This window comes from Canis lupus, chromosome 21 (genome assembly GCF_048164855.1).
Source record: "Canis lupus baileyi chromosome 21, mCanLup2.hap1, whole genome shotgun sequence".
Taxonomy (NCBI): Eukaryota; Metazoa; Chordata; class Mammalia; order Carnivora; family Canidae; genus Canis; species Canis lupus.
Window position 1 is genome coordinate 10,237,506 of NC_132858.1, and position 22,404 is coordinate 10,259,909.

At 56.4% G+C, this 22,404-nt stretch overlaps 1 protein-coding gene across 1 annotated transcript; it reads left to right on the forward strand.

The window, feature by feature from the left end:
* Positions 1-1,619: 1,619 nt before the first annotated feature.
* On the forward strand, positions 1,620-11,026 carry IFITM10 (interferon induced transmembrane protein 10). Its single transcript, XM_072790443.1, has 3 exons — positions 1,620-1,652; positions 4,331-4,783; positions 10,378-11,026. The coding sequence occupies exons 1-3, from the start codon at positions 1,635-1,637 to the stop codon at positions 10,525-10,527; spliced, it is 621 nt and encodes a 206-aa protein (XP_072646544.1). The 5' UTR covers positions 1,620-1,634; the 3' UTR covers positions 10,528-11,026.
* Positions 11,027-22,404: the final 11,378 nt, after the last annotated feature.

A 22,404-nucleotide genomic window follows, 5' to 3' on the forward strand; every position in this document is an offset into this window, starting at 1 on the left:
TGAGGCCTGGGGCAGTGACCAGCAGGATGTGGCCTTGGCAAGAGGCTGCAGGGCAGGACTAGGCAAGGTTGCCAGAGCCTGCAGTGGGCACAGTGTTCAGGGCATGGCCCAGGTGAGTGCCTGCCATGCATCCCTGGGGAGTGTCCCACCAGTGGGGCCCTGGCCTTCCCCGGTCCCCCCAACCCCCCATTAGAGCCTAGGACAGGAGCCTCCAGGGTGCTGATTGCAAGTGGGCAACCTGCCTCCCTCTGGGCCTCCTGGCCGGCACCTGCATGCCGTCTCTGCAAAGCAAGCCGATGTTGGACAGGCCAACCTGGGGGCCTGAAGTCTCAGGGTTCAGGGATCCCAGTTCGGGATTCCTGGGCTGCAGCGACCTCCTTGGTGATCTGGCCTCTTGGGAGTTTGCTGAGGCATACTTGGAAGCATCTGCCAGGAGGATTGAAAGGATAAATAGGAGTTTGTGAGCCCTTGGGATAGAATTCTCTCTGGGATCAGCAGCTCTAGACTCTTGTCTAGAGCCCACTCCCTGCGGGTGTAAAGGCAGGGAAATGGCAGCTATGACAGACGTCGCCGTCCTGGTGCCTTCTCAGCCTTCAGGGCTGTGGCTGTCCTTGGCCCGGCCCTAGGGGTCAGGGAACTGCACCCCAGCACTGAACCCCAGCTGGCACCTTTAGCAAACACTCAAGCAGAATTGCAAGGAGGCTCATAAACATGTGCCCTGTGTTCTCTGCACTTGAAATACGAGCAGGGAGCAGAGCTGCAGGACCTGGCAAGGCTGCTGGGGAGACAGTGTCACCCAAGCCTTTGTGCGCGCGGACGCCTGGAGTCAGAGCCGGCCAGGAAGAAGGCAGCCCCTCCCCAACACCCCTGTGCCTCCTCCCAGCCTGGCCTCACAGGGCTACCTCCACCCTGCACACCCTGTCCCCTCTGGTCTGGGACACAGGGACAAGCACAGCTGGAGGCCCCTGCCCGTACTGAGATGCTGTGTAGATGAGCATAGGCTGAAGCCTCCAGACCCCCAGCCAGCAGGGCCCAGGACCAGTATGACTGCCCTGGGCTGCTGGCTGGGAGCCTCTGGACCCTAGACTCTGACTCCGGGCTCAGATCCAGCCCCTCTGACCCAGCCCTAAGCCTCCAGTCTGTCTTTAGAAGGTGGGTAATAACAGGGCACTCCTCGCCAGGGCTTTAGCAGATCCCCGCGGGGAGCCCAGCTCAGCGCCTGGCACTGGTCCTGGCTGGCCTGCCATGCTCTGCACCAGCCCAGCGGGCCCCGGTGGGCATTTCCTGCCTCTTGCCCTTGTCTGGAGGACACCCGACCTGAGTCAAGTGCCTTCCCTCACCTACTGGGTGGAGGCCAGCAGGGGCTAAAGTACCCTCCCCACTGCTGCTCTGGGCTCTGGGGCCCTCAGAGAGGCAGCCTCAAGACCGCCTGGAGCAGAGGGCCCTGACTCCACCCTGGGACCTGAAGCAGGCTCCGGTGGGCCGGGCGCCCCTTTCCTGCTGCCTAAGGACAAGCCGGACTCTTGTTCCGACCAGCCCCATTGGCCACTGCCTGCAGCCTACCTGCCTGGAGTGGCCCCAGGACAGAGCCTGGGGCAGGTGGGGCAGTGCCCGGCCCCGGGAGACCTGGTGGCATGGCGTCCAGACCGCAGGTAGGCTCCGTCTTAGGTCAGGCTCATCCAGAGGCCTGGGGGTCCAGGTGCCTGTTACTGTGGCCCTTGGGAAGGGGCCAGCGAGGGAGAACTGACTCCTGGTACCCCCATAGTCCCTATCCTCCCTCAAGCCTGTGGGCTCTTGGACTGGGCCTGGCTCCACTGAGAGTGTGGCCAGGATGGGGTGGTGGCCCCAGTGCTTGGTGCTGGGGAGCCCTCCCACTCACGGAGGGTTTTATCAACCTCCTGGAGGTTCCTGGGGTTCTTAACAGCCACCAATGAGGCCTGGCAGGGTGGCCGGGGGCAGGGCTAGAAGGGGAGGGTTCGGGGAGGGGCTGGGGCCTATCCAGAGAGGTGGGTTCCCAGAACCTCAGACGCATGCAGAGGTAGAGAGAGCAGGGAGGCAGAGGATTGCAGGACAGCAGCGGCCCCGAGAAGACCCAGGCTCGGAGGAGAGGCTCGGGGAGCCAGGGGAGGCTGGTTGAGCTGGTCAGGGGGAGCTGGGGAGGCAATCTAGGACCACCGCACATAGGTGCAGCTCCCAGGGAGCTTTGGAGGGCCTGGGGTCTGTGGAGGCTGGTGGGCTGGTGAAGAGGACCCAGCTCAAAGGGCACCGGCATGGCAAGGTGGGTCTCCAGGAGACACAGAGAGGGCCAGGGCTTCTTTCTCCCTTGTACACGGGACTCACTGGGACTTGTGCAGGAAGGAAAGGTTATATGGGGACAAGTATGAGAGAGAGAGGGCCTAGAGGGAGGGCAGGTCCCCGGAGCAGGCTGGGGCTGGGCCAGTAGGCGTGGGTCAGAGGAAGGGACATCTGCAGGGAACACAGCCCAGGTGGGACAGGCAGGCTGGCAGAGCAACATGGGCAGGTGAGTGGACTTGTCTCCAAGGAGACAAGTGTCATTGGGGGGCTTGGAGGAGAATATCTGGCCCCATGCTTAGAGGGGACCAACCAGTGAGAGATCATGGCCTTTGAGGCCAGACTCAGTGAGGGATGCAACCTCAGGGGTAGGGCCTGGGGCTCTGGGCTGGGGTGCACGAAGTCAGATCTGGGGAGAGGGGGTCAGGAGCTTCCACGGGGGTGGGGTCAGAAAGGACAGGGCCATGCGAGGGCCACCAAGGCTCAGGGAAGGCCTAGACTCCGTGGACCCACAGCTGGGGCCACAGGGAAGGGCAGGACTGTACAGAGGTGCTACAGTTGGGGAGCTGGAAGGGGCTTGGTTGGGGATAGGGGTATGCGCGAAGGGGAGCAGGTGGGGTCGGGATAGCTGTGGGGATGTGCTGGGAGGGGCACCGGCTGGGGTACCCGGGCTCTGGGGAGGGTGGGGGCTCCGCCAAGGCAGGACTGAGATGTGAGGAGGGGAGGCCAGCAGGAGGATGGAGATGCCCCCTCCTGGAGAGGCAGAGGCCACAGGGGCTGGGGGCTCAGCAAGAGGGAGGCCCAGGGAGGCGGGCGGCTCCGCCGGGCGACTGGGGGTGGCAGTGGGGGAGGCCCCAGCCCCGCGCGGCCCCGCCGGCCCTGCAGCCCCCGGGTCGGGCTTCCGGCCGGCGCCCGGGCCCCCACCCTGCGGGCGGAGGAGGCGGGGAGGTGGCTGCGCCCGCCGGCGCCCGTGAGTCAGGCTCAGGCTGCAGCCGCGCGGCCGGCCTGGCGCTGCGGAGGGAGCGCAGGAGCGGGGACAGAGCGCCGCCAGCCCCGCGCTCCCCCCGCCGAGGCTGGGCCGCGGGGACACGGAGCGGCCGGGCACACAGGGGCCGCGGGCCGGCGGAAGGACGCGCGGACGGCGGCGCAGGGGTCGGGCCGCCCGCCGAGGAGCCACCAGCAGGTGAGGGCGCGCCGTCCGTGCGGCTGCGGCAGACCCCGGCGGGGACCCCCGGGGGTGCAGGGCGCCGCCGCCCGGGTCCCCGGCTGAAGAAGTGCGCGATCCGCAGAGTGTCCTTGCGCGTCTGGGTGGCACCGGCTGGGTGGCTCCCTGCGAGCGGGCAGCGCTCGGGGTCCTGGCCGCCCACTCTGGGCCGGGGTGGGGGGCGGGGACGACGCGCAGGAGTTTGGGGCGCCCGCAGCGGCCGTTTCCATACCCCGGCGATCCATTGCATCCGAGCCCGCGTCGGCTGTGTGTGTGCACGCTGCGTGTCACAGTGCGGAGCTGTTTACCTGGAAGCATCTCAGCGCACGGGTGTGCCCCGGGTCTGGAGAGCCGTTAGTGCCCAATGTGTCAGCGGGTGTCAGCCTGCAGGTGCTCCAGAGAGCTCTGCTCGGTGGCCAGACAGTGGCTGAGACGCTGTCATTGTGGGTTTGCGTGCCCTGTGTGTGCCAGGGTGTTTGGGATGGATGCTGGCGTGCTCTGTTTATTGCAACAGCCTGTCGGTCGGGGCATTGTTGGGTATGGGGGGGGGGGTGTTGCTGCTGTGTGTCAGTGGGTGAATGTTTGTGCGCAGATGGCAAAGTGATGAAAAGCCCCCGATGCTTCTGCCAAGGCTGCTGTGAAGGGCTTTGGCATCAGGGTGGCTGGGGCGGGTGGGGGAGGTGAGTGGCAGCCTGGCAGCTGGCTGCCTCGGTGGGGATTTCCATCTCCTTTGGGGCTGCTCGTGAGTCCGCAGGGGAGATGCTGCAGGACGACAGGGCAAGCCCTGCAGGGCGGGCAGGACCTGGCTCATTCTTCCTCTCCTCCTCCCTCCAGGCCCAGGGCCCCGGCCAGTGCCCAGCCCCGCTGGGAGCCCCGGCCAGCACCACGGACGGCGCCCAGGAAGCCCGAGTCCCCCTGGACGGGGCCTTCTGGATTCCGAGGCCCCCAGCAGGCTCACCCAAGGGTTGCTTTGCCTGCGTGTCCAAGCCCCCGGCCCTGCAGGCTCCAGCGGCCCCGGCCCCTGAGCCCTCAGCATCGCCCCCCATGGCGCCCACCCTGTTCCCCATGGAGTCCAAGAGCAGCAAGACAGACAGCGTGCGGGCCTCTGGAGCCCCCCAGGCCTGCAAGCACCTCGCTGAAAAGAAGACCATGACGAACCCCACGACAGTCATCGAGGTCTACCCAGACACCACCGAGGTCAACGATTACTATCTGTGGTCCATCTTCAACTTTGTCTACCTCAACTTCTGCTGCCTGGGCTTCATCGCACTGGCCTACTCCCTCAAAGTGAGCTGGGCGGGGGCGGGGGGCAGGAGGAGTGGGTGCTGGCAGGTGGGGGCCGCCTCATGGGATCCAGAGCCACATGGGCACTGGCTAGCTCTAAGCCAGCAGGGAGGGGCTGCCCGTCCCCATGCTGAGCTGAGGAAGCTGCCAGGGTGTCTTGACAGGGCTGAGGGGCCACAGGACTGCATTCTCTACACAGCCCGCTTAGTCGTTGTGGAGCAGTCCCAGGGCCCGACATCCTGTCCTCTGGGCGGGGGTCATGGAGCTGCCCCTGGGCAGGTGGGGACGGAGCCAGCACATTGGTGAAGACCCTTGGAGCCCTTGCCCTGCTGACAGGAGGACGGTGCAGAAGACCTCCTCCAAGCCCTCAGAGGGAACCTGAAACCAGGCAGGCATTCGGGAGGCCACGATAGACGGGGTCTCTGATCAAGTCCCTGCTTTCTGCCTTCCCACTCTTATGGTTTCTAGACTGTCCTGGTGGCCAGGGTGCCTGGGGAAAAGAGACACAAATATGTCCCATGCACCCCTGACCCCACACCCTGAGTGGGCACAACTTCCAGAAGCCCCTCATTGTTGTGAGAGGAGCTGGCTGGGAGCAGAGCTGGGTGCCAGGCAGACAGGACCACATGTCCCCGGGACAGAGCGGGAAGGAATGGACCGAGCTTGCAGGAAAGAGGCTGTGACCCACTCACATTTGAGGTGGAGAGCTCTGTGCAAGTGTGTCAGGACTGAAGAGCTCTGGGCTATCAGAGCCCAACCAGCAGGACCCATCTCCCTGTCACTCCGGAAGGGCTGGGCTCGCGTCTAGCCAGATCATCACTATCCATGGATTTGTGTGTCCAAGACCAGGTGCACTTTGCTGATTGCAGGGGCCCAGTGACTTGGGGGCAGTAGGGTGGGGCTGCAATGGAACATGGGGGCTGGAGGGACAGGAGGGTCTAGGCCAGGGAGGCTGGCCCGGGAGGAAGGATGGAAGCTGGACAGCTCTGCCTCTGTGCATCTTTCAGCCCCACCCCTGCCCCAGGCATCACACTCCCTGGCCACCTGGCTTTCTCCACCTCCTGACTCATCATCAGCATCACCCACCACCAGACGCACCTTCGCCTCCAGGCCTGTGTACTGAGCTCAGGGCTCCACCATGTGTGAGTGAGTGAGTGTGTGTGTGTGTGTGAGTGCATGTATGCATGAGTGTGTGTGCCCAGGAAGGTGCGAGTGTGCATGTGTATGAGTGTGTGTCGGTATGGATGTATAAGTATAATTCCACATGTGAACGTGTGTGCATGAGTATGTGGCTGTAAGTACACGAATGTGTGTATTTGTGCATGTAAGTGTATCAGATGTGGGCTTGAGTGTGTGTGTGTGTGTGTGTATAGGTGCAACTGTGCTTGTGTATGAGTGTGTGCATGAATATAAGTGAGTGTGCCTGTAATTAAATGCATCATGTGAGTGTGCATGTGGGTGCATGAGTGTGTGTGCATGTGTGTGCTGTGAGGGCAGCAAAGGGAAGGGGTCCCTAGAAATTAGGGGATGGAGGTCCTGGGCCAACCTCAGCTCTGGCTCTACTGGAACAGTGCCAAGCAAAGGGAACAGTTGTGGGGAGGCTGGTAGGCAGCTGGTGTGTGGCTCTGCCTCCCCTGGTGCCCTCTTGCCACACCTTGATGATGGCCTGTGGACATGGGCTCCTGTCCGGAAGCTGTCCCCTCCTCCCCTTGGCTCGGCTATGGGCACCGGTTGGCACAAGGCAGGTCCATCTGGTGCAGGTTGTAGGTAGGTCACAGATTTCTGAATGGTGCAGGATCTGCACTGGGGTGGGGGTAGGTGGGTAGAAATCAGTGCTTCTGGGGGGGGCAGAAGGGAGCTATGACGCCACCCTGGAGCTGTTCCCCCATGTCCTTCCTGGGGGACAGCCAGGGCAGCAAAGTTCAAGGCTTACCAGGAAAGGAGGTGCAAGGTGAGTCATCTCTGGCCGGGGCAGGGGGTGGTCAGAACTGGCTGGCTCGGGTTCCTGCAGCTGGGAATTTGTCCATCTGTCCATCCACTGCATGTCTCCTGGCCCGCTGCACCCTACACCATTTGTGGCTGGTCATGGGCACTTCCAAGGGCGCCTGACAGACTTGGGGTCAAAAGGCCTTGGCCAAATTCCCAGCCTGGTCCTTAAGAGCAGTGAGCTCTTAACAAGCCACCTTCAGCTCAGCTCATTCCTTCATCTGGTCACAAAACAAACTGAAATGAAGCAACTTTTTTTTTTTTTTAACTTACTTATGATAGTCACAGAGAGAGAGAGAGAGGCAGAGACATAGGCAGAGGGAGAAGCAGGCTCCATGCACCAGGAGCCTGATGTGGGATTCAATCCCGGGTCTCCAGGATCTCGCCCTGGGCCAAAGGCAGGCGCCAAACCGCTGCGCCACCCAGGGATCCCTGAAGCGACATTTAAGCAAGCACTCACGAGCAGGGCAGAGGCTGGCGTTCGGGGTTGGGGGTGGTGGTGGTGTGAAACAACATTGTGTCCCTGTCTGCCTTCACCTGTCCGTCCACCCATCAAACCATCCGCCCACCGTCCCCGCCCACGTGGGCCAGTTCAGGCCAGCGCAGGCTGGGTCAGCCACACACAGATTGCAGCCTTATATGGCTCAGCCTAGTGTCCGGGGGAAAAGAGACACAGAACGCCAATTCTCCACACTCGCGGTAGGCATGAGCTGCTCCTAATGACCAGCTGGCTCCCCCTTGTCAGCCAAGTGAGAGCCAGGATCTTCATCTCGGCATTCAAGGCTTTTTAAGATCCTTTCTCAGCCATTTCCTAGCCCGACTAGAGGCACCCTGCCCCAGCCCTTCCGTGAGCTCACCTCGGTTTGCAACATGCTGCTCCCACAGCCTGAGGGGCTGTTACGAAATCTAGGTCTTCCATCCAAAGACTCCACTGACTCACTCTGGCTGAGCCCTCACGTCCCATCAGAGACTCTGTGACCCCGTCATGGCTGCCCATCCCACCAGACCCACCCTTTCATCTTGCTGTCACTGGTGCCAAGGCAGGGCTGACCATCAGAGTGGTCAAAGGATGTTGTACGAATAGGTGGTTGGACAGAGGACACCTTTGTGGACGAAGTGTCCCAGTGCTTCAAAAGAATACTTCATTCCTGATTTGGGACAAGTTTGGAGTCGGGTGTGGGAGACTTATGGGAGGAGGCACCATTTTCGCTGGGCGAGGGTGGTTAAGGGGACAGGTGCTCTAGATGGAAAAAACGTAAACCAGGACATGAGGGTGGGGTGATCTGGGAGGATTGCAGGGCCACCATCTTCTGTGGAGGACGAGAAGATAGTCCTGGAAAGCCAGCCATGGCCATGCAGTGAGGATTTGGAAAACTACATGAGTTGTTTGGATTTCATTGTGTGGAAGACACAGAAGGGAAAGATGGTCAGAGCTGCAAAATCTGCAACCAGTGTGGAGGAAGGGGACAAGAGAAGCCCAGAGGCAGAGAAAAGTTAGGGTCTCAGTGTGATGGCCAGAAAAGGGAGCCCATGGCTTGAATTAGGGCTGGGAAGGCAGGCAAGAGGGGAGGAGCACATATAATGACATGGTGGCTGCTCAACCCTGGCTCAGAAGATTGTGGACTTCCCAGTAATGAAAGTGAGAAAGATTGATTAAGATGGGGGAGACTGTGCCAGTTTTTGTGTATACATATCTGCCCACTACCTGCTTCCTGAATATCAATATCATCCACCCACCCATCCAACCATCCATGCATCCCCCCATCCCCCCACCCACCCATCTATCCATTCACCCAATTCACCCACCAACCCAACATTCACCCATTCATCCACCAACCTACCTGCCCATCCATCCACCCATCCACTCACCCACCCATCCATCCACCCAGCCATCCATCCAACCATCCACCCACCCACTCAGTCACCCACCCATCCACCCACCTACCTGCCCATCCATCCAATCATTCATCCATCCACCCACCATCCTTCATACACCAATCCATCTTCTTTTATTCCCTTCAACTCATCCAAATAGTCACCCAACCCTCCATTCATCTGTGTTTATACATGTTCATCATGCTTCCTCCTCCCTTCCCTGTCTTCCCATCCCACCCCACCTATTTTATACATCAGTGCACTTAACTATTCATCTAACATCAATTTCTCAGTAACTTTCTCCATCTTACTTACCAATTCTACCTATCAGCCATCCATCCATTCTCTGACCCAATACATCAATACATCAATACATCCACTCATCCTTCAAGCCATCTACCATCCCTTCTCTCCTCTAGCTGAGCCATGTGCATCCATTCATCATGTACCTGTCTTCACACTCATCCTTGCTCACCCCCACTCTATTACTCCTTAAGTCATCTCATCCATCCATGCAATCGTTGCACTATCTTTTTTGTCTATTTTCCCTCCCTTCTCATCCATCCACATATCCAACTACACTTCTTGAACTTTGTGGAAGAAGAAAGTATTGAAGAGAGGGAAATCCTAAGATTTATCCCGGGTGACGGTGACCTCCTCCTGAAGAACATCTCTTCACAACCAGAGAATCTTGGAAATGGATGCAGCTCTCCCCACTGTCTTTCCAAGACTTCCTGGGCTCCAACCCACTCCCTGCATCTTAACATCCCTTCCCAGAGACCACGGGGACTGCCACCGCTTCTGTTTATGCAAAGCACCTATTCTCAGATAATCCCTGTTAATTTTAGATCAGAGAGACCGATCAGAGTAGAGCACACTTAAATCCTCCATTGATCATACAACTCTCTGAGACCAACTTCCTCCTTTATCTTATATATCCATTTATTGATTCCAGCTTTATGAGATACAATTGACATGCAACATTGTATAAGTCCAAAGGATACATTGATTTGTGCATTTGCATACATTAATACACGATTTGATACACGTACCTGCAGCAGGATGATTGCAATAAGGGGGTCTGTTAGCACGTCCATCATCTCACATAATTTTTTATAATAAATTTATTTTTTATTGGTGTTCAATTTGCCAACATACAGAATAACACCCAGTGCTCATCCCCTCAAGTGCCCCCCTCAGTGCCCATCACCCATTCACCCCCACCCCCCGCCCTCCTCCCCTTCCACCACCCCTAGTTCGTTTCCCAGAGTTAGGACTCTCTATGTTCTGTCTCCCTTTCTGATATTTCCCACACGTTTATTCTCCCTTCCCTTATATTCCCTTTCCCTATTATTTATATTCCCCAAATGAATGAGAACATATAATGTTTGTCCTTCTCCGACTGACTTACTTCACTCAGCATAATACCCTCCAGTTCCATCCACGTTGAAGCAAATGGTGGGTATTTGTCGTTTCTAATGGCTGCATCTCACATAATTATCATTTTTGAGGTTTATAGTTTTTTGGTTGTAGGAACACTTAAGATGTGCTGTTAGCGACTTTCAATCAAATAATATTTTTTCCGATCCTGTTTTGTTTTAAATAATTTCAGACTTACAGAATAATTGCAAAAAGAAACACAAAAGAATTCCTGTATGCCCTTTGCATAGATGTTCCCAGTCCTAGGCATTTCCTTCTCTCTGGCCGCTGGCCTCACCTCCTCCCTCTGGCTGCAGGTTCGGGACAAGAAGCTTCTCAACGACCTGAATGGAGCGGTGGAAGATGCCAAGACAGCCCGGCTGTTCAACATCACCAGCTCTGCCCTGGCAGCGTCCTGCATCATCCTTGTCCTCATCTTCCTGCGGTACCCACTCACCGACTACTAAGACCCCACCGGGCACCGCCGGCCGTGGAGACAAAGCACTGAGACATGTTCATTTTCACGACTGATGTGATACGGGATGCCGTGTGGGGCAGAGCAGGGCATGTGCCCTGGAGTCCCCCCTGAAGCTGTGAACCGGGCAGCGAGGCCGTCAGAAGCTCCGTATAGTACAGGGGCAGCGAGCTTCGGGCCGGCGCACCCTCTCTGCCTCCTGACCCTCTGCCTCTGCCTGTTTCTGGGGTCTGTGGGTGTCTCCCTGCGCTGCTGCACCCTGGCTTCCACTGGCTGCCCTCCCTGACCTCCTGTGCTCCCCTCCCAGGCTCCTGGGGCCCCTCTGACCTGACACCCAGCAAGAAGGGCTTCTGTGGGAGCTTCCCGGTTTGGGGGGGCTGCCAGCATCTGGGGACTCACTCTATCTTCCCTGACCCCATCTCCTCCAAGCTGTGACCCTGCTCAGAGCTCTTGTATCTGTGAACTTTCAATAAAATACCTGTCTGGCTCCAGCCCAGCCTCTGTCCCACAGCCGGGCAGGGTATGGGGGGAATTTGGTGGCTTTGGCAACCCCACTGTGTTGCTGCCTGGTGGTCCAGGCCCCCAGTGCTGACTGCCGGGGAAGGTTTGCTCTGTGACCTGGCAGCCTTCTGCCCACCATGCAAGGGGGACTGAGGGGAGCTTTGGCAGAGAGAGCCCCAAACACCAGCCCCCTGAGATGAGGCAACACAAATATAGCTGGCCACCTGGCTGTTAGAGCAAAGAACACCAGCGCATCCCCCAGGAGGGGACCGAGCCCTTGTGGCACAGGGTCATGGCTGGTCTGGGAGACCAGAGGAAGTTCCAGGCAGCTCAGGTGTAGAGGGGGAAGGAGGAAGGCCTGCAAACTTTACCCCCAGGCCCAGGGGCGGGCTTAGTATTGGAGGGACCAGGAGAGATTTGTGGGCTTTGAGGATGGTGCTGTTTGGAGCATCAGGACCCCTTGGAGAGGCCAAGGCGGGGCATGGGCTGCACAGAGGTGGGAACCATGGCGTGTGGGCTGGGGCAGCTACAGAGGGGGTCATCGTGTCTCAGGGGAGAGGCTGATAGGATTTGGTGATGGTCTGGATGTACAGGTGAAGTGGGCAGGGAGGAGCCAGAGGGGAATCCCTGCATGTCCGACTTGGCCAGGGCTGTGCGCTAATATGGGGACATCAGGAGGCACCCTGTGGGAGCAGGAGAGCCATCTGGGCTGAAGCTGTGGTTTGGAGGCTCTGCGGGGAGCCTGGGCTGCCTGAGCAGTGACAGCCGGCACAGGGCCTGAGGAGCACCACCCGAGGAGCATCACCCCTGTTTGGAGGGCTGACAGGAAGAAGGGGCATCCCCGTAGGAAAGCTGGGAGTGTGGGGGGCCATGGAGGGAGAGGCCAGGGGTGCCCATTGAAGTTAGGGGCCTGAAGTGAAGGAAGGAAGCAAGGCAAGGGGCAAAAAGCTCTGCTTGGAGGGATGGGGACATGGCAACAAGTGGCCATGAAGGGAGAAGAGAGGTGGGGATGCCATCAGAGCAAGAAGCCATGCCCAGGGCTCAGGGTCAGTGGTGATGGAGAGTCAGCAGGAGAAGGCGAGGTGACCAGGGCGGTCAGGGGGGCGTGGGTGCAGAGAAGGTGCAGATGGAGCCCGGTCGAGGCAGCATCCAGGCAGCAGGAGACAGACTTCTCCTTCACCCGGGACCGAGGCAGAGTCGCTGGGGGATGCGGTAGGTGTGTGGACCTGGGGCCAGGCATTGGGGTTCCCCTCTGGCCTCCCTGGGAAAGGGGGGCAAGCCAGGAGCAGGGCAGGGCCTAATGGGGTGTGAGGTGCTTGGAGTCTTTCCTGGGCAAGAGACCCAGGGCAGGGGGGCCATGCCCTCAGTCTCCAGGGCGGCAACAGGGTCAGCTGAAGGTGCGCGTCCAGGAGCTCCATGGTTTTCTACCCGAGGTGCCCACTGGGGAAGATCCACCAGAAGGAAGGTGTCTGGGGGGCTAAAGAGCGGGACACCGGGCTGGGCATCTGGTGAGGACAAGAGGGCATTGGGCAATCATGAAATGGCCAGGCTGCTGGGACCTGAATCCTGGTGGGTCCACAGGTCTGCGTGCTGAGGCACGTAGAGCAGGGAGGCAGGGGTGTCTGTGAGAGGGCCAGTTGAGGCAGGGCTCCTAGAAAAAGCAGATCTGATCTGCGGAAGCATTTCCCAGGTAAGAGTGTGAAGAGGCTGGGCATGGGGACTTCAAGCAAACAGGGCCTGGGTGGTTGGGAGGTGCGTGGGTGAGTGAGCAGGACCCCAGCCTCCGGCCAGACCCAGAAGCCCAGGAGAGGTAGTAAGCAGGCATGGGATGCCATGCCATGACCCCTGACCCCAGACAGTGGCAAGATGTGGGTGGGGGGAGCTGGGGCCCTACAAGGTTGCACGGAGTTAAATTGTGGCCACCCCATACAGGGGAGCAGGGAGCCCTCCAGGTGGCCCCCAGGAGGAGCATCTGGACATCTGCCCGGCCTGGCGTCAGCTCCGACCTGGATGCCCCCAAAGCTTCCAAGGGCACAGCCAGTGGGTTCCCACCAGAGCCCAGCAGCTTCCTGGAGGAGTGAGGGTCAGAGCATCATGGGGAGGGCGTCTGGGGAGCTGGGGAGTGCGGGTGAGCTGAGGCCCTCCCCCGGTGTCCAGCTGGCTTTACTCTGCTCAGGTGGAGCCAGGTAAGTAAGGGCGAAATGTCTTTGCTCTTGTTCCTGAAGCTTTTGCTACCAGCATCTGGCTGACCCCCGGGACAGGTACCCGGAGGAAATGCATCCCCACCACAGGGGCCGCAGCCCGGCTCTTCCGTGGAACATGCCCTGCCCAGTTGGGCTCATATAGCTGCAATGATACAGTGGCCTTGCAACCAGCAAAGGCACCCTTAGCAGGGGTCTGCATCCTTCCTGGGCAGCATGCTGCCATGCCTTAGGGGCACTGTCTTCCCCACCCTTGGGCTCAGGAGAGGGGCTGGCACGCGCTGGGCGGGCCGCCTGAGGCACTGTCACCCCAGCATGCGGGTGGGTGGTGGGTCCAGCCTCCCATTCTGTGTCTTTGCCCCTCCAGCCCTCCCTGGCCTCCTCAGCCCCCATCCCCCAGCTCCCCCTCCCTCTGTTTTTTTTGGTTTTGCACAGCGTCTGGCAGGCAATTGCCGCTCAATAAATACTTAACGAATGAGCCCGTCACCTAGGCTTGCTGTCTTCCTGTCCTCCATCTGCATCTCCGGTGAGGGACTTTCCCTGCCCTCCCCTCCCCCATGCCACCTGCTGGGCCCCACACTGCCCTCCTGACATCTAGCCCACGCAGTCCAGTTTCAAAGGATCCAGACCAAGTGGCTGAATGACAAGTGGGTCTAAAGGCCGAGACTGACCATGTGCATGTGTGTACTTGTGTGCATAGTACGTGCACGGTGTGAGGAGGGGTGCTGTGCAGGTGGCCCCCAGCCTCTCTCACCTTGGCCACAGGGGCCACATTCTCCAGCCCGACCTTCTTCTCCAGACACTGGAAACACAGAATGTTCTTTCTTCATCACGGGTTCTCAGGTCCCCTCATGCTCCCACTGAATAGAGATTCTGGGTCGGGGGGGGGGGGGGGGGGCACAGGGGTCGGCAAGTCTCTGACCCTGACAAGCTGCAGGGCCCACCTGCAGATGAAGATGTCCTCAATCGATTTCCCCAGGGGCAGGTCCAGGGGAGGCTATTCTGAAGCAGAAGAGACACCGCCAAAAAAAAAAAAAAGAGAGAGAGACACCGCCCTGCCCTGGAGGCACCTGCTGGGCTACGGACAGAGAGGGAGCAGCCCCGGGGTGGTTTGAGGGGCAGACGAGGTGCGCCCCTAGAGCCCAGCCCAAGGCCCAAAGAGCAGCGGAGCAGGGCAGCAGGGCAGGAATGTCAGCTCCCATGCACCTTGTCTCCTTCCCCTTAAGCCATCCTGAGGGAGGCAGGGTGGGGTCTCCTCCTGGCTCCAGCCTGTGCTCCCTGACACTCATGACACGAGCATCTTTGTCATATGCTTGCTGCCACTTGCATGTCCTCTGGCTAAATGCCTGTTTTATTAGCTTAAGCATGTCCTTCCTCCCAGGCCATGGGTTTCTTCTTGGTACCCTGGTGGCTCCGTCTACGTCTTATTTCCGTCCCTCGACGGCCCAGCCCTGTCCTGCTCGGAGGCTCTCAGAGCGCTCTTCCCTGGCATCTTCTAATAAACAGAACATCCAGTTTCAATACGGTCCCAATTACCAACATTTTCCACTGGGTTAGGACCTTACTCCTGGGACACAAAAAGAAGGGAATGTAAAGGAAAACACACCAGTCCATTTGCTGAATCAGGGGTGACATCAGGGTGCTGATGAACTTCTACTTCTTGACACCGGTGGTGGTTATGTGAGTTTTTGTTTTATAAAAGTCGTTAAGCTGTGTGGACACGCCTTGTGTTCCCCGCATGACCCGCAGGCATTTATACAAATATATTCATGAATGCCATCAACTCAGGCACGTATTAACATACATTTTCATATATGTATAGAAACAAATCGGTACATGTGCCCAGCCTTGTTTGGACCCAAGTGATTTCCCTGGGGAAGTTACTCTTATATTTATTCATAAGTAAGTACAATGCATGGAAGAGGCTGTCTCTGGAAGAAACCGCTCAGACAAGACTGAGATGTGCACCTGCATGTGGGTCACTGCACCCAAGAGAGAGGGAGCCACTGGAGGATGGAGCCAAGAAGGTTTGTGGGGAGAAGGAGGTACCTGGGGCAGGGGCTGTGAAGATGACGGGAGGCTAGACACAGGAAGGGGGTTTGGTCCAGTACGTACATACGGTAAGATGGATGGGAGTTGGTGAGAAGTGTCGAGGGACAAAGGGAAGAGCCACAGTGCTGAGTGGGACTGGGGAACTGAGACACCCACAGCTGTTCCCACAGGGAGGGTCGGCCAGCCATAATACCCCAAAAACAGCAAGCTAGCCAATGCCCCGATCCTGGCTCTTAAGGTCGCTGAACCCCTGCAGGGACTGGGCTCCCTGGGGAGCAGCCAGCAGCAGGTGGCACCCGGGCTGGGACCATGCCCCGCAAGATGACCTGGAAGCAAAGATCTAAGGAGGCGTGACCCCCACTCCCACCCAATCAGGCCCGGCTGAGCTTCAGAGTATGTCCTGTCAGTAAAGGTTAAATCCATCGACTACGACAGGAAATCATGAGTCCACCTGCAGATGAGTAAGCTGGAGGCGCAGTGAGCACGGGGGTTGGTAGGGAACCCGGGGGACCAATCATAATCACAGGGAGAATGAGACCCAGCAGGCCGTGCATCGGGGCACCCACCACCCCTCCTAGGCTCTGCCGCTTTCCTAGCGCGGTTCCCAGGACTGGGGAAGCCATGCCCTTACCATTTACCAGTTCCCGTGATGAAAGGACATGGCAGGGGACACGGGCAAGCATCCAGAGGACATGTGCAAGACCAAGTGTGTGGGAAGGGCGTGGAGCTCCCACAGCCTCTTGGGGTGCATCCGTCCCCCCAAACCTACACATGGTCCCCGGCCTGGAAGCTCATCAGACCCCATGCTCTGGATGTTTCAGAGGCTCCTCTGGAAAGGGGGGGTGGGTGGAGAGCAGTAAGCTTCTAATCAGGTCTGGTCTTTCTGGTGACCGTCCCCCCAGGAACCCCCACCTTGAGTCACCTCCGTAGAACAAAAGATGCTCCTGTCACCCAGGAGTTTCCAAGCGATTCAGGAACTCAGCGTCAGGACCCGGAGTCAAGGACCAAATACCAGAACAAAAGATGCCGCTGGGGCTCTCCTCGCTGGAGGCCACGGGGACCCAGGGCCGAGGGCCGACAGAGATGGTGGCGGGCATCACACGCTGCCCGGAACCCTTACACCAGTGCCACACAAGCCCACACCGAGGGACGATCAAAACAGAATCATCCTGCCGCCTGCTGAAGCCTTGGGGCCACAGGAGTCCGGGGAAGACGGGGGCCACTCCCCACCACAGCACACGGGTCACTACATACAGTGTCGCACCCCACTCCGCGGTCTGCTTTCCATGCGCCTGCGCTGTCTTTACACAAACCCACGTGATTTATGTCCCATCATGTCTTATTCGTGTTTTTTCTGCCAGAATTAATGCTTTTGCTAATAGGATTCATGAGCTCCTGCCGCTTCTCGCCCTGTTCACTGCTCCCTCCAAGGTTTGGAGTGCTGTCCTTGGTGATTGCTTCATGGGCAGTCCCGGCCACCTAGCAGGTGTCCTCTCCTGCAGGGGACCATCTCCAGGGTGCACCTGTCGGTCCTTGAACCCCGGAATCTGAATTACCATAGCTTAATAGTTGAGTCCAAACACCTACTTGACCTCCCACAGGGGTCTTCTCCCTAATTTATTCACTTTTCTACTTTTGATATTCATTTAATTGTAGAATCAACTTTTTTTTTTTTTTAATTGTAGAATCAACTTATCCAGCAGGGGGGAAAAAAAACCCCACTGGGATTCTGATGAAATCTATAGATACATCTGGGAGGAATTTCCATTTTTCTAAGATTAGATTTTTCAAATCAGTAAGTGTGCCGTAAAGTTTCATTTATTTAAGCCCTTTTAAAAAATGGTTGATTTATTTATTTAGGGAGAAGAGGAGAGAGGCAGAGAGAGAGAGAGAGAGAGAGAGAGTCTCAAGCAGACTCCCCGCTGAGTGAGTTGGGAGGGGTGGAGGCTGGATCCCATGACCCTGAGACCAGGACCCCAGCCGAAACCCAGAGTCGGACACTAACCTGACTGAGACACCCAGGCGGCCCCACTTAAGCCCTTTTAAAGTGTTTTGGGGAGAACCAAAACACTCTGCAGTTTTCTGCATCGAGGTCTTACAGTGCTTGTAAGATTTATTTCAGATACTTGATTTTTATGCTATTGTAAATGTTACGGCGTGAAATACTCTCTTTCCCAAGGGTCTGCTGCTGATGTAAAGAAATGCATCTGACTTCTAAGGAGCCATCCTGTATTCGGCATCCTTACAAAGGGGATTTTTATTTTCACGATATTCTTTGTAACTCCTGGATTTCCCACATATCCAACGACCACAGCGTCTGTTTGCCTGCAAACTTCCAGGCCCCGCTCTTCCTTCCTAATCCACAGACGCCGCCGTGTTTGTTTTCCGTTGATGCACCGACTTCAGTTGCGCTGTGAAATAGAGGTCACCCTCTCCCCGCAGATACGTCTTTCCAGGCCGCACGCTTTGGGATGACATTTGCTCTGGGTGTTTGTAGATCTCCGTTACCAGCTTAAGGAACTGCCCTGGTATTCTCAATATGCTAATATTGACATTTTTGCTATAATGCCACAGACAGGAGAAACTTTGCAAATCTGCAAAAGCACGGACTGCACATTAGAGAGCTGATGGGAACGCAGATGTGGGGGCAGACGGCGAGCCAACAGTGAGCACCAGGTCCCCATGGTCCCCTCAGGACGGGCAGCCAGCGCCCCAGGCAGTGCCCCTCCATGCACCCGCCGGGCTTATTTCTACGGTATCCTTAAGGGCGTTCACTCCAGATTCCACCCAATTTAATCATCCAACCCAGAGGGTAGACATTTCCAGACTGAGGAGCACAAAGGGAATGGTTTCCCTGTTTCCCGATTCACGTTTCGGGCTCCCCAGGTCCGCTACCTGTGGCTGTTGTGCCTCCTGGGAGAGCAGCTGCCCATCCCTCCAGCAGCTCCCACACAGGACTCCCCGCGCCCCCTCACTGTCTTCAGGGCTTCCAACACTTCCCCTTTTGTTGTGAAAATGCAAATTTCAATCATTTAAAATCATTAAGATGTTGGGGGTGGGGTGGAAGCATTTGCGATGGCTCTTCACTTACTCATCGCTTTGGGGCTATTTCTCACTTTATGAACATGCATCGTAACAGAAACGGCTCAGTTTTATTTATTTTGTATTTTAATTTTTTGAAAAGGTTTTATTTATTTATTCATGAGAGACACAGAGAGAGAGGCAGAGGGAGAAGCAGGCTCCCTGCAGGGAACCCCATGTGGGACTCATCCCAGGACTCCTCCGGGATCACGACCTGAGCCAAAGGCAGATGCTCAACCACTGAGCCACCCAGGTGTCCCAGAAATGGCTCAGTTTTATTAAACTGATATAGAATATGATTGAATGGTTTTCTGCACCTTTTGATTTGATTATGTGATTTTTCTCTTTTAATAAGTTCATTTGCAAATCACAGTATTTGATTCCCCCTGGTATTCGAACAACCTTGCACGCCCCAAATAATTCTAAAATGTTCATTTTGCTTTATTATCTTAAAACGCTGCTATGTTTGTTGTGATTTCTCTTTCTTGCATCTGCTCTCAGGAGGGTGACAGACTTACCACTTTCCTTCCTCGCACCGTCCTTGGGTGTCAAGGTAATGCACATCTCGAGTTATCTCAAGGGTTTTTATTTGCATTTTATATTTGCTGCCTTGCTTATGTTTGCTGCAGAAGCCATGGGACCTAGGTTTTCTTTATATGGAGGTTTTGATTTCAATTTCTTTTTCTTTAACACAGAGTGTTTTTTTTGTTCAGTGTCCCATTTACTTGTTCCCATCTCTGATCTCCCACGGTAAACACCTAACTCATTCATTTTTGAATAGACACCAACTGCTTTCCAGTCTGGGACTCTTCCCCATAAAGGCTCCTGACCACCCGTGCTGCCTTCAGGACAGCCATTTCTGTTTTATTCTGTGCAGTGACTTCTTCACTCTTTGGGACATTGAATAAATAAATATAAGAAATGATAGTTCCTTATTGCGGTTTCAGGCCTAGGTGTGTTCCTAGCATGACTGTATGCGGTAGATGGCGTGATGTCATACACGGTGAGCTGTGTGCCACATCGAGACACCACACCGCAGAGTGGACAGGCTACGTGTCCCACCTCTGTCCCACCTGCTGCTGTGTGTGGAACTGCCCTGCACTCCACGTCCATCCTGCCGTCCAGCCTTGTCCATCCTGCCATCCAGCCTCAGGTCCTCTGCATGTGTGTGGACGGCCATGCTCTCCCTGGGTCCTCATAAGGTCATCCCTCTTCTTACCAGGACCCCAGTCACCCTGGATCAGGGCCACCCCAGTGACCTCATTTTAACCTAATTACTTCTCTTAAAGACCCTCTCTTGGGGCACCTGGGTGGCTTAGTGGTTGAGTGTCTGCCTTCGGCTGAGGTTGTAATCCCAGGGTCCTGGGATCGAGTCCCCATGGGGAGCCTGCTTCTCCCTTTGCCTGTGTCTCTCATGAGTAAATAAAGAAAAATCTTTAAAAAAAAAAAAAGATGCTTTCAACTGAGATCACATTCTGAGGTCATGAGGGTCAGAGCTTCACATATGAATCTGGGGGGGACACAGCTCAGCCCACAACAGTTGCCTCTGAGTGACTTTCTAAGAGTCGCCAGCGTCACAGAGGGAGGGGACACTTCCCTCGCTCACCCACGACCCTCCCCTTGGGATGAGAGGATTGAGTGGGGGACAGAACCAGCCTCTCAATGGGCTGCTCCAGGTCTGACCCTCAGAAGCCCAGGGCTGGCAAGCACTCATGGTTTCTTCACCAGGAGAATTTTATCATGTTTCTGAATCCTAGTGTAAACAATGGACTTTTGGTGATAATGACATGTCCATGTAGGCTCATGGAACATAACAAATGCACCACCTGGGGAGATGTCGAAAGTGGGGACCATGTGTGGAAGCAGGTGGACACGGCAACTGGTACACTTTCCACCCAGTTTTGCTGAGCACCTAAAAGTACTCTAAAAAATAAAGGCTATTTTAAAATAAATAACAACTATTTTTTAAAAACTAGATCCAAAAATGAAATATTTAGAGGCATCTGGCTTGCTCAATCTTTGAGGGTCTGTCTGCCTTTGGCTGAGGGCATGATCCTGGAGACCGGGGATCGAGTCCCACATCGGGCTCCCTGCATGGAGCCTGCCTCTCCCTCTGCCTGTGTCTCTGCCTCTCTCTCTGTGTCTCTCATGAATAAATGAATAAAATATTTTTTAAAAGGGACAAAATGAAATGTATGGTGGAAAGCAAAACAATTTAAAAAGCCGAAACAGTTTTGAAAATGGAAATACAGCGAGAGCAGTGGTATTCACTGCCTATAGCCACATTTGCGTTGGGACCCACGACGTCGCTTGAGGACCACAACCCCCCCCAGCTCTGACAGAGACACAAAGGCAGCCGAGTGGGGGAGGGACAGCCTTTCTCAACAAATGGAGGTGGAAAGCTCAATAGCCATATGACAAAGTCCGAAACCCCACGGTTGTACGAAATCAACTCTCCGCCAACCATAGGTTCAAACCCAAGCTGCATGACTGTAGTGTATTTTTTTAAAGATTTATTTATTTATTTATTCATGATAGACAGAGAGAGAGAGAGAGAGAGAGAGAGAGAGAGGCAGAGACACAGGAGGAGGGAGAAGCAGGCTCCATGCCGGGAGCCTGACAAGGGACCCAATCCCGGGACTCCAGGATCCCACCCTGGGCCAAAGGCAGGCGCCAAACTGCTGAGCCACCCAGGGATCCCAACTGTAGTGTATTTAAAAGGACATGTGGGTGACCGTCTTGCGACCTGAGTCATAAACACAAATGTGTGTAAAAAACAAAAGTAACCCGTGGAACTCCCTGCATCGTGGGCATAACAGGTGGTCGTGAAATCTTACGGCTCTTGCCCAAAGCAGGAAGGAAAGCTGACGTCGGGGACATTTGTCTTCTTCAACTTCTTCACCAAGAGTTTAACCATTGGAGGAGCTCATGGTTATCATCACTTCCCCTAGTAATAAAGTGACAGGGGCTCTACCCTCAGCAGAACATCAAGGGGAGCTCCACAGATCACCCCCAAGGGAAATAGAGATGTGTCTAAAAAAACACCAATGGCCACGTAGTCTCCGGCAATGGCCCAATGGTCATTTCAAACAAAGCGATGTTTGTTCAATAAAATCTACTAAAAGCTGGTACAAACTGAGAGTCTGTAGTATTTGAGCTAAGAAGCTAAGACGTATGCCCTCCTCCCGACCCAGCTCCGCTCAGCTCGAGACCCCGCTCAGCTGCGACCATGAACATGGGCCGCCTTCCCCACTTTCCCAGGTGGCCACCCTCGTGGGGGCAGGCTGTCCCCACCCTTCATCCTGCCCCAGCCACCTGTGTGTGAGGCTGCCTTCTGGGTGAGTGTGTCTGAGAGGTGTGGGCACCCCTTTCCGCTCAGACCCCCACCTGTGGGACCTGAAGATGTCCCTTCTGCAGGGGGAGGCTGGGGGATGCACTCTGACACCCCCTGGACCTCAGACTCAGAGCAGAGAGATATCCTGCTCTCTCCTTTGGACGGCAGGTGGGGTCCTAGGCCACCTGCCCCTGGGTGTGGGGTGAGGGCTTCAGGAGTGTTAGCCCTGTGCAGGAGCCCTCAGCACCCACTGCCCACTGGACGGCCAGGCCCCTGCCTCCTGCCCTCCGTCTGAAGTCTGGGAGGAGCGGGAGTGCGTGGGTGCCACCACGGGAGAGTGCCTGCATCCACCTGCTGCTGCACCTGCGTCAGAAGGAGACACGTGACCTTCAGCATCGTGTTCACTCAGCAAAGTCGGGGGGTGGGCATCGGGGGCTGAGGGCAGTGACCCCTGCATGCCAGAGTTTTCTTGATCAGAGAGCGGCTGTAAGAGGGCTTCTGAAACCCCAGCGAGATCTATTGCATGATACGTCCCCTTTCTGTGACTTCACCTCCGCACGGTGTAGCAGCAGTAGAAGCCAACATGTTTGGGGTCTGGGCCCCTCCCTTTGTTCCACGCTGACCGCCCCTACTTTTACAAGCTCAGCTAAGGATTTTAAAGCATTCTGTTTACTGCACCCCACAATTACATTCTTTTAAG